The sequence below is a fragment of the Mytilus edulis genome, chromosome 12 (genome assembly GCF_963676685.1).
Source record: "Mytilus edulis chromosome 12, xbMytEdul2.2, whole genome shotgun sequence".
In the NCBI taxonomy this organism is placed as follows: domain Eukaryota; kingdom Metazoa; phylum Mollusca; class Bivalvia; order Mytilida; family Mytilidae; genus Mytilus; species Mytilus edulis.
The window spans coordinates 72,708,321-72,720,826 of NC_092355.1; the positions used below are offsets into that span (position 1 = coordinate 72,708,321).

The window sequence follows — 12,506 nt, forward strand, 5'->3', positions numbered from 1 at the left end:
AGCCATACATATAAAAAATGTTTCATGTTTATTTTTAGTGATGAAATGCGAAGGCATCTACGCACTATCTACCAGACTGATAACAACACAATGGAGCACTATTTGTGTTTAAAGATGTACCAGGTGTAATAGATAAAGGCAACAGTAGTATACCACGTACCAGGTGTAATAGGACTGTTAATGGCAATGTCTTACCTACAATTAAACAACTAGATCCTACATTTTTGTTTGAAGACGTACCAGGTGTAATAGGACGGCTAATGGCAATGTCCTACCTACAATTAAAACAACTAGATCCTATGATTTCGTTAAAATCGCTTTAATTAAAATATTTACATCTTTTAAAAATCGCTTTAACAAACGAAAACATTTAAATTAGGGTTTACCAAAAAAACCTTTCATAAGTTAAATAAAGCAAGAACAATCGATTTAAGTATAACCAGAACAGCCATTGCGACGGTTGAAGTAGAATGACTATGAGTTTCTAATAGCTATCTCTAGTCGGTGTAAAAACAAAACACAAGTTGTTCCTTGATCTAGACGGTAAGATAACTGCGATGTCGTCTGAGTAAAAATCTTTATCAAAAGAATTGTATACAGTAACTACAATATGATCAGCTTATGACTATTTCCTTCTTCTTGTTCATTTCATCGTTGAATAATTCATACAATGGATGAAAGGATGGAGTAGATCGACAATCTATACGTGTACGTATAAACGTATGCAAATGTCTATTCAAGTTTATTGTGCAAATACATCGACGAGATATTCAGTGCGTTTTCAAATCAACGATCAGTTTACTCGTGAAAATCCTTTAATTCACCTCATGCAAGGAACGTCTTTACAGTACCTTTAACATATGTTTTACATACGGGACATTTACGCATTGCCGGACCACAATCTGTACAACATACGATATGTCCACATGGTAAGGAAGCTACAGTAGAGTCAAACTCTCTACAAACTTTACACTGTCTTTGTTCTTGAAGCTGTCTATTTTCTTCTAAAATCAAATCAGTGTCTCAAAAAAAAGGAAAGACATGTTTGCATCTCAACAAACTAACAATACACTTCTCATCTCTCGGCAGTAACATACCCTCTTTCCCCTCAGGATAAGGAACTTTCAGTTTCATATATACAAAATGATATACACGTTATGATCGTGCATGCTCATGCTTAACATACATACAATGGTTTACTGTTACACATTGAGACTTGCATGGAGAGTTGCTTCATTGACAATAATAACTCATCGTCCTATTTATATATATTAGATTTGTAGGGATGTGTTCCTTAAGCTGGGGTCACACCATTCCCGATTCTACCGAATGTAATCCGACAGAGATCAGATAGTGACAAGACAGTGAACCGACGCTGACGGAAGTTATCCGTTCGAAAATTGTCGGCATACTCGGGATGATCAGGTACTGTTGGAACTTAATCCTATCACGGTCCGCTCTATCGCATTGCCAACGGCTTTGTCTGGTCTAAGTCGTATTGTATTCTGTAATTGTCGGGACTCTGACGTGGGTATGATTGACGAATTTAGAATTAATGACGGGACAAAAACTGTTCGCAATCGACAAGATCTGGATGCAATCTGGACTCAATCGGCAGAAAAAGAGCAATGAACAATTTCTCCAGATCATTCCCGTTCCACAGGACACCGTCCCGAATACACAGAACATTGTTAGAAATTCGATCCGATACAGCAGAATCTGTCACGACATAGGCACGATTGTAATCAGACAAGACAAAATCAGCTGAGTTTCCCCGAATGTTACGGGACGCACCTAACTGTCGGGGTGCTTTGCCGAACTATTCGGACCATTCCCGACCAGTAGGAATCTGTTACGAACTACTAAAACGACTGCGTTCAGACAATAAGAGGACATTATAGATAATTGAGGATACTAATCCGACTTTTTCACTTTACGTGTCGTATCGCTGTCTGATCTCAAATGGGAGCAATAACCGGCAATGTGTAAACCCCGCATTACATTTAGAACTGATCTAACATAACTATAAGGAAGAACAAATGAAATAGACAATTAATATATTTTATGGATACCTTCACGATATTATATGTCTGTTTCACAACTGGGTCAGGATCCCTAATAGACCTTGAGATGAGGAACTCAGATGACGTAATTAAAAAAAATATTAGTCCGCCATACAATTGTGGATGCTGTGATTTTAAAAATGGACATAAATGAACAATAAGAACTGTTTTATAGAGCTGGTGTGATGAGAAAAGAAAGATGTAGATTTGACCTGAAATAAATTATTAGAAAGGACAATTTTGTTATTGAATTTTATGATCAGAATTTTGGGATTATTTCATGAGGAGAGTGACATTTTTCACCATCTTCCGGGGTCCATCAATTTGCGAAAAAAGTAATCTCACTTGCCACCCCGAAAATTTAACCAGACATGTATAAATGTATCAGCTTCGATATGAGCCATCATACATGTTCAAGTAAACGATATGGACTGAGCAACGGAGGAAAACGTTACCATTACCGCCTATGGAGAATTAATTGTAAATGTATACCCAACTAACTAACGACGTTTCGATTTTGAAGTCTAAGCCCTTAAGATCATATATGTCATCCATTCTGTACCGATTGATACATATTTTCGTTTATGAAATTTTATCTTAGTGGGGACTCGGATCCCGGGAAAAAGTAAAATCACAAAAATACTGAACTCCGAGGAAAATTCAAAACGGAAAGTCCCAAACAAATAGCAAAATCAATGATAAAACACATCAAACGAATGGACAACAACTGTCATATTCCTGACTTGGTACAGGCATTTACAAATGTAGAGAATAGTGGATTGAACCTGGTTTCATAGCACTAAACCTCTCACTTGTACGACAGTCACATCAAACTACATTATATTGACATAAAGGCGTGAACAAAGCACTACAAACTCCTCAGAGTCTGAATTGACCAGTTTTTGTGCTCGACCAGTAAAATCGAGCACACATTTTACTCGACTAGTCTCGACATTGTCTCGACTGTACTTAACTGTACTTAAGTGTACTCGACTAGGTCTCGACTTTACTTAATTAGTCTGATTCAGTACTTGATGATTTTTGTGTAGTCTGAAATGGTCTTGACCAAGGCTCGACCTGTCTCGACCTGTCTTGACTAGTCTCGACCTGTCTCGACTAGTCTCGACTCAGTCTCAACCAGTCTCGACCTGTCTCGACTAGTCTTGACCTTCAAATTTAGTTTTGACTGGTGTAAATCAGCCCATCTAACTAAATTAAATATTGATCTTAAAAAATTCAAGCTTATTAGGTACTTTGATTTATTGCTGTGAAATGAAAGAATTTAATTTTACAATATGTAAAAAAAAAATTATTATATAAAAATTCAGATAGGCATCTTTAATTTTTTTTATAACTTTTTCAAATCAACTTGGATTTTCATCAAACTATGCAGATATCTTAGATATATATCAAGCTTACTGAATCCCATTTCATTTAGTTTTTTGTTGTATTGCTGTAAAATTTAGGAATTAAAGTAATTTTGGTAAAAAAAGCTAGGATTTGCAATTAGGACAAAATAGAGATAGTACACTTTAATTTTTTAAATAACTTTTTCAAATCAACTTGGATATTCATCAAACTATGCAGCTATCTTACATATATATCAAGCTTACTGAATCCCATTTCATTTAGTTTTTTGTTGTATTGCTGTAAAATTTAAGAATTAAAGTAATTTTGGTAAAAAAAGCTAGGATTTGCAATTAGGACAAAATAGAGATAGTACACTTTAATTTTTTAAATAACTTTTTCAAATCAACTTGGATATTCGTCAAACTATGCAGCTATCTTACATATATATCAAGCTTACTGAATCCCATTTCATTTAGTTTTTTGTTGTATTGCTGTAAAATTTAAGAATTAAAGTAATCTTGGTATAAAAAGCTAGGATTTGCAATTCGGACAAAATGGAGATAGTACACTTTAATTTTTTAATAACTTTTTCAAATCAACTTGGATTTGCATCAAACTATGCAGCTATCTTACATATATATCAAGCTTACTGAATCCCATTTCATTTAGTTTTTTTTTGTATTGCTGTAAAATTTAAGAATTAACGTAATCTTGGTATAAAAAGCTAGGATTTGCAATTCGGACAAAATAGAGATAGTACACTTTAATTTTTTTAATAACTTTTTCAAATCAACTTGGATTTTCATCAAACTATGCAGCTATCTTACATGTATACTAAGCTTACTAAATCCCAGGTCATTTTGTTTTTTGTTGTAATGCTGTCAAATTTAAGAATTAAATTAATCTAGGTCAAAAAAGCTAGAATTTGCAGTTCGAACAAAATAGAGATAGTACACTTTAATTTTTTTTATAACTTTTTAAATTCAACTTGGATTTTATTGAAACTACATAGCTACCTTGGTGATGTATTCTTCTTACTGAATCCCAGGTTGTTATAAAGTTTGTTGTATTGCTGTCAAATTTAAGAATTAATTTAATCTAGGTAAAAAAAGCTAGGATTTGCAGTTTTGACAAAATAGAGATGGTACACTTTAATTTTTTTCATAACTTTTTCAAATCAACTTAGATTTTCATCAAACTCTACAAATATCTTTGCAATATATTGATCTTACTGAATCATAGGTTGTTATTTTGTTTGGTGTATTTCTGTCAAATTTAAGAATTTAATTAACCTAGGTCAAAAAGCTACGATATTAGAAATATATCTTTTCTCATAATTTGGGAAAAAGTATACATAAAATATTAATATAATTCCTTTAATGTTTTATTCCTTTTGATATAAACTATATAAATATATCAAAAAGGGATGAAATATTAGAAATTATTAAAATAGTTCTTCTGATTTGTGGTGATTTATAAAGCAATACCTTCTGCTTGGGGCAAACTTATTAAAAAGATCACATCTACCAGAGAGTTTTAAATTCTAAATAACATTTATTCAAAGTTGCAACATCCTGTTAAATCTAAATCGGAGGGCTTTTAATTCACTAGATAAGTAATACACGAGTTTAAGAAAAGTAGGGCTTTCTTTTTACCTGTAAAACTCATGTGTACTGATGTAATTAAATCATGTAAAGTGTCATGTCATTAAATTTGACAAAAATATATTTTAAAACTTCATAACAACCTGGGATTTAGTAAGATCACCAAGGTAGCTATATAGTTTAAATAAAATCCAAGTTGATTTGAAAAAATTATTAAAAAGCTTAAAGTGTACTATCTCTATTTTGTTCGAACTGCAAATTCTAGCTTTTTTGACCTAGATTAATTTAATTCTTAAATTTTACAGCAATACAACAAAAAAATAAATGAAATGGGATTCAGTAAGCTTGATATATATGTAAGATAGCTGCATAGTTTGATGCTAATCCAAGTTGTTTTGAAAAAGTTATAAAAAAAATTAAAGTGTACTATCTCTATTTTGTCCAATTGCAAATCCTAGCTTTTTATACCAAGATTACTTTAATTCTTAAATTTTACAGCAATACAACAAAAAACTAAATGAAATGGGATTCAGTAAACTTGATATAGATGTAAGATAGCTGCATAGTTTGATGCAAATCCAAGTTGATTTGAAAAAGTTGTTAAAAAAATTAAAGTGTACTATCTCTATTTTGTCCGAATTGCAAATCCTAGCTTTTTATACCAAGATTACTTTAATTCTTAAATTTTACAGCAATACAACAAAAAACTAAATGAAATGGGATTCAGTAAGCTTGATATATATGTAAGATAGCTGCATAGTTTGATGCAAATCCAAGTTGATTTGAAAAAGTTATTAAAAAAATTAAAGTGTACTATCTCTATTTTGTCCGAATTGCAAATTCTAGCTTTTTATACAAAGATTACTTTAATTCTTAAATTTTACAGCAATACAACAAAAAACTAAATGAAATGGGATTCAGTAAGCTTGATATATATGTAAGATAGCTGCATAGTTTGATGCAAATCCAAGTTGATTTGAAAAAGTTATTAAAAAAATTAAAGTGTACTATCTCTATTTTGTCCGAAATTGCAAATTCTAGCTTTTTATACAAAGATTACTTTAATTCTTAAATTTTACAGCAATACAACAAAAAACTAAATGAAATGGGATTCAATAAGCTTGATATATATGTAAGATAGCTGCATAGTTTGATGCAAATCCAAGTTGATTTGAAAAAGTTATTAAAAAAATTAAAGTGTACTATCTCTATTTTGTCCGAATTGCAAATTCTAGCTTTTTATACCAAGATTACTTTAATTCTTAAATTTTACAGCAATACAACAAAAAACTAAATGAAATGGGATTCAGTAAGCTTGATATATATGTAAGATAGCTGCATAGTTTGATGAAAATCCAAGTTGATTTGAAAAAGTTTAAAAAAAAATTAAAGATGCCTATCTGAATTTTTATATAATAATTTTTTTTTTACATATTGTAAAATTAAATTCTTTCATTTCACAGCAATAAATCAAACTACCTAATAAGCTTGAATTTTTTAAGATCAATATTTAATTTAGTTAGATGGGCTGATTTACACCAGTCAAAACTAAATTTGAAGGTCAAGACTAGTCGAGACAGGTCGAGACTGGTTGAGACTGAGTCGAGACAGGTCGAGACTAGTCAAGACAGGTCGAGACAGGTCGAGACAGGTCGAGCCTTGGTCAAGACCATTTCAGACTACACAAAGATCATCAAGTACTGAATCAGACTAATTAAGTAAAGTCGAGACCTAGTCAAGACCTAGTCGAGTACACTTAAGTACAGTTAAGTACAGTCGAGACAATGTCGAGACTAGTCGAGTAAAATGTGTGCTCGATTTTACTGGTCGAGCACAAAAACTGGTCAATTCAGACTCTGAGGAGTTTGTAGTGAAGTGTCACAAATAGTGCAATGTATACATAACAGGTGATGCATATCCTGTCGGCGCACCGGGTCTCGATCTTTCTGATTTCATGCGGATTCCTGGTGGTTTTTTTTGTTACATTGATTTGTCTTCTTCATCAATTAAGGAAATTTAGTTGTTTAAAAAGACTAAATAAATAGTAATGTCGAAAAGCATATTTTTTTGTCAAATGAATTCAGATTGTGAGCTGAACAATGAGTTCACAAAACGACATAAAATATGATTACAGTAAAACAATCACGCATTAATGGTTTTTAACACATTAGTTGTTAATAGTTATCACTGTGTGGTCGATACTTGTTTTACGTTTACTGCTTGCAATAATGTCACAACCTTACCATCAAAAGGAGCGCCAACCATTCCTTCTGCTGCGCTAGTTTCTGGTACATTTAAAACTTCTGTTGTTTGCTGGTGGTCCTCTCTGAGGAGAACATTCATGATATCTGTTGCTGAAACATGTGTACCTCCTTCACCTGGAAAACGAGTTTTCTTGTTATTTGTTCAAAGATGCTTTTCTGTTAGTGCTAGTTGATTGGCATTGACTTATCTCATAGAGTTGCTACTTGATCATGTCACATTACTTATCATAATTATATTGAGGTGTACTGTCGTAAAGTAATGGAAGGTGACCGTTGTTATTCTTTTATTTACATGTTGTTATATTCTATTATATTTTTTCATGAATGTATTTATGTAATTCTATGTCCTGAGAAAATCATTCTTCTCTTTTTGAAAAAGTCAAAAACAAAGACACTGTTCCATTCAAGTCTGCAGATAAACTCATCATAGATACCAGGACTAAGTTTTGTATATACGCCAGAAGCGCGTTTCGTCTACAAAAGACTAATCAGTGACGCTCGAATCCAAAAAAGTTAAAAAGGCCAAATAAAGTACGAAGTTGAAGAGCTTTGAGGACAATTTTGTTTCGTTTTAAAAAAAACATTATTGGGGATCCTTCACTCGATTTCTTTAAGTCAGTCACTTTCATGTTAATATTAGTTCTACTGGAAATAACCGTTTTTGAAAACCACTTCGTCATACGGACATACACACAAGCGACTTTTTACATAACATTAATACAACTCACTAAATTACACTTATCAATTGAACTTCCTTTGCTCATCACTGTAGCTGAACATTTTCATCAAAATTGAGAATGGATATAAATAATGTTTCATAGAAACAACAACCCGAACAAAGAGCAGCAAAAAGTCCAAAACCGACTATGGGATTGAACAGAGCAAGTAATTCTGCATCCAGAGGCGGGCTACAGCTTCCCCCATAAACAAAAAATGTGTACTAGTTCAGTGAAAATGGACGTTACACTCAACGCCAAAACATAAAATTGAACTCAAATTTAATAAACACACAAGACTAACATAGGCCAGAGGCTCCTGACTTCATACAGACGCTTAAGTGCGGCGGAGCTAAACATATCGGTTGTTGTCTGCTCTATGGTCGTGTTTTTGTCGTTTTGACACATTCCCCATTTTCATTCTCAATTTAATTGCGAGATCTCAACCCTCCCCATATACCTCTTGCTTATGTAGAATAGAACAACACAAATCAACATGATTATGTTTCCATCATATGAAAATCATGCATATTCCCTCACGTTAGGTCTTAAGTATCATACCATCATAAGAGATATGAGATAAAAAGAACATAACCCAACAACTGGTTTTTGAATAGATTTGTTTATTTCTGAGTAAATACATATTAATTCTAAAATAATTAATGGCCTTACAACGTTATTAGTATCGTTACTATGTCACTTCTGAAATATGATTTTATGGGGTGAATGACGACATTTTAATTATCATTTACCTGAGTTGAGTCTCTGAATTTCACGTACAGCATCAACTACTTGATGGCTGGTAAATCCCATCTCTAAAACAGTTCTAGCTGCAATAGTTTGTAATATCCTCTCTGTATGTTCTATATTTGTTGTAGATTCAGAATTCTAAGTATTAATCACCCTAGAAGCAGTAGAAGTAGTTCTATCATTATTAGTAACTGTTTGTATGCCCGATGAGGTATTTATGGCTTGTTCGTTTACATGGACACTTGGTGTGCACATACTACTCGGGTCCAAACCGGACGCAGAATCGGGAGCCATGGTTGCATTCTTATTAGATGTTACAGTTCGATCTACTTTATGACTGATGGTGCTGTTTCCTTAAGCTCGTTGATCCTAAAAAGCAATAAAACATCGACTAATATAGGTCTGCATATATCTACATACAAAGTCGTCAGTGCTGATTGCATACAAATCAATAAAACAGGTAATCGCATGAAATATATTTAGTTTATAAAACAATTTGAAATACTGTTTGAGGAATGAAAGATTGATTCGCATATGTATTTTAGCAAATCTTATTGTCGATTACAGAAGCTGCTCTTGAAAAATACTGGTCAATGTACATTGAAATATATTCAAATAACATTATTTTTTTTTCTCGAATGACAAACCTTAAGCACACATCGTATTTCCAAATTGTAATTGTGACAATTAACTCAAATACAGAAGTTTAATAACTCTTGCTATAAATCGCAAAGCTTCCATTCACAATCGTTTAGTTATAATAATGAAGATATTAATATTACTGGCAAAACATTTCGTCTCGAATAAAGTAGCTATGTAAAACAAATCTGCATACACAAATCATGTCATCATTACTGCAGCTGGATGTACCTACAAAACTGATTGAATCGCAATTAAAAATAAATCAAAATGCATCTCAAGTAGTGCAAATTGTATATTTCGTGCCCTTTTTAAGAAAATTTTTGGCAACAATATTCATAAACAAAAGCAACAAAATGATATTGGGTATCCATTTTGTGAAATCGCAAGAATAGGAAAGAATATTTAGAAGGTATATGTTCTGAAACTATTAAAATTCCACCTTAGGAAACTATCCACAAAGGTAACCTTGGAAAATATTCCTAACATTAATTTGCTGTAAATTTGTGAAAGATTTCTTTGGAAATAATTCATTATTTGTATGAAAGTTTAATGACTTTGAAAGAATAACGGCATTTTTTGTCTAAATTAAAAAAGATTTAACCGTCACTTTACACTACTGGACGAAATAACAACTTTCCATACCAGTAAAAGATTTAACCGTCACTTTATCATACAAATTGGTACAAATACATGTTATCTACAAAATAAAACAAAACGTATTTAAAAAAAAAGACGCCATAAACACGTTTCGATTTAAATCAGTCTGAGATCAACTAAATTTTATGAAAGCATTCTTTTCAGTTGAAACAGACATTGCCGTTAGGTGTACTTGAATCATTTCAAACTTAGCATACCATGTTATGCTTTTTCAATACAGCTTGTATGAAGTTCTCTCCCTTGTTTAGTTGTAGGAAGCCACATTGCGGGAACCAGCGTGCATGCTCAACCCATGGGTCATCCCCTGCTTCCCAGTTTCTCAGTCCTCCACCACAGTGGAAACATCTTGTGTAATCATGGTACCCAGCAAACAGGAATCCAGCTAACGCCAACGCACGTGGTGTTTGATTCAAATACCCTGGCCATCCTTCAAATGAACTTATTCGAATTTGAAGTGGGGAATAATTTACGTACCTTGGACTCTGAATATCAATACCTGCCTGATTATAAGTGCAATTCCTTTCAAAATCAGACGCTGGAGAATCATTGTTTGTAGACATATTCTGTGAATTGATATTACAGTTACTCTTGAAATTTTTATTACTATGAGTATGAGTATTACTTTCATGGCTTTGTATCCTTGGAATTGAAATTTCAATGGCGCCGGGTTCATCTCTTACGGTATCATGATGGTCAAAATTTCTAGCAGACGGATTAATATGACTAACATCATGATGATACTGTCTGCTAGTTACATTATTTAACGAACCAATGTTTTCATTTGAAGGCAACGATACATTACCTATTGATATATCATTCGCATTAGAAGATTGTCCTTCTCTGCGCTCCTGTCTTCTAGTATTTTGCAATTCCTCTCCAATATTGTCCAGCCCATCTCCATTTGAAACGACGTCACAGGTAGGAGAGAGATGTCTATGAATATGCATAGGATCATCTCCAAAAATCCAGTCGCGGTAAATTACTCCACATCGAAAACATCTAGTTTCAGTTGAATTTCCTGTGGAATAAAATCCAGCACGTGCAAGACGAATCATACTTATGTTTATGTTTTGCGGAAAATTACGCAATGAATATATTCGTAACATTTCAACTGACATCGAGTCATTAGCTCTTTGACTTTGGCCGTTTGCCATGTTATTGAAGTACTTGTCCATACTAGAAGGCATCACAATTTCCACAGACAATAAAAATCTACGAACCCGCAAGACATCAGCCAACACAAAGGTTTTACCAATCTTGTTTTGACCAAAATATTCCCGATCCTTTTCGAATTTCACATTGTAAACATTCTGACCGAGTATGAGACAGAAGTACAGTAATACAAGAACTGTCTTCAACTTCCTGCGAACATTTGTGTTCACTTCAAGACAGCTGTTAACTTGAAATAACCTGTACAATCTTGCTATTTTTTCAGTCTGTTTCGTCATTTGACCTTGCTTTACTGTTTTAACTTTTCTGTCAAAATAAAGTTCATTAGAATATACTTCTAATTGTCCACTATCACTATTTGATCGTTTACATATCTCCAATGTTGACCTCTTTGATAAGCACAAAACAGAAGTATCACTGTAACAATGTCTGTGGGTTCGATATCTGCATTGGGTCTCCATATTACCTTGATGGAATCCTGCAATCAAAGATAAGAATATGGTACAAAAATAATTAGAACGATTTTCTATAATTCAAACGTGATTAAAAATTACTTTTGTGGATTCTGTGAAAAAAGATTGTGAGCATCTAGATATTTGCAATAACGACAACTTGGTGTAAATACAGAATTTTATCATTATTTCGAGAATCAGTCAAAATACTTCATAAACCATGTTAAAGTTACGAAAACTAAATTCACATGACAATGGAAGTTACTTTTAAAGATTACTGATCTATTTGGATCACTACGAAACAAAAAAAGATCATTGAACTACTTGTCCATTACGTTATAATCTCACTTTGGTGTGGATTTCTGTTTATAACATAACATATTCTTTTTGTACAAATACATAAATATCGGTATCTGCTCTTTGGGATATTTTCCATTTCCATTTTCATGTTTGAAAAAAAAATTTCATTAAATTTTAAGAACTTAAGTTGTCTAAATACAAATACAATTCAATATGAAATGAAAACTCATGTGGTTAGTTGTAAAATATTCACAAATCTTTATTGCTGATCTAAGATGTTTATCCATCACTTACAAAAATAAAAAAAAAAGTTCTCGTTCATTAGATATATTATAGTTGTCTATAGAAAGATCAAGATATCCAAGGATTTGAACAAAACGTGAAATTGACCTAATTTGTACTAACAATATTAATATTTTCAAAAGAAAAATATTGACAGCTTTGTTATTTGACCATATTGAATGTTTGGTGGTATGTATAACATTTTTGATTTTAAACAGAGCTCATTTGGCTATTTAGTTTGATATGTCCCATGACC

At 32.6% G+C, this 12,506-nt stretch overlaps 1 protein-coding gene across 1 annotated transcript; it reads right to left on the reverse strand.

Annotated features, from left to right (window-relative positions):
* Positions 1-300: 300 nt before the first annotated feature.
* LOC139499102 (inhibitor of apoptosis protein-like) lies at positions 301-11,961 on the reverse strand. The gene is made up of 4 exons (XM_071287789.1): positions 10,244-11,961; positions 8,750-9,116; positions 7,261-7,395; positions 301-1,022 (listed from the first exon to the last, which is right to left on the reverse strand). The coding sequence occupies exons 1-2, from the start codon at positions 11,675-11,677 to the stop codon at positions 9,102-9,104; spliced, it is 1,449 nt and encodes a 482-aa protein (XP_071143890.1). The 5' UTR covers positions 11,678-11,961; the 3' UTR covers positions 301-1,022; positions 7,261-7,395; positions 8,750-9,101.
* Between the last annotated feature and the right edge of the window lie 545 nt (positions 11,962-12,506).

Excerpts from the sequence above, each read along its gene's own strand:
- LOC139499102 (XM_071287789.1), bottom strand. The coding sequence starts at position 11,677 with ATGGAGACCCAATGCAGATATCGAACCCACAGACATTGTTACAGTGAT.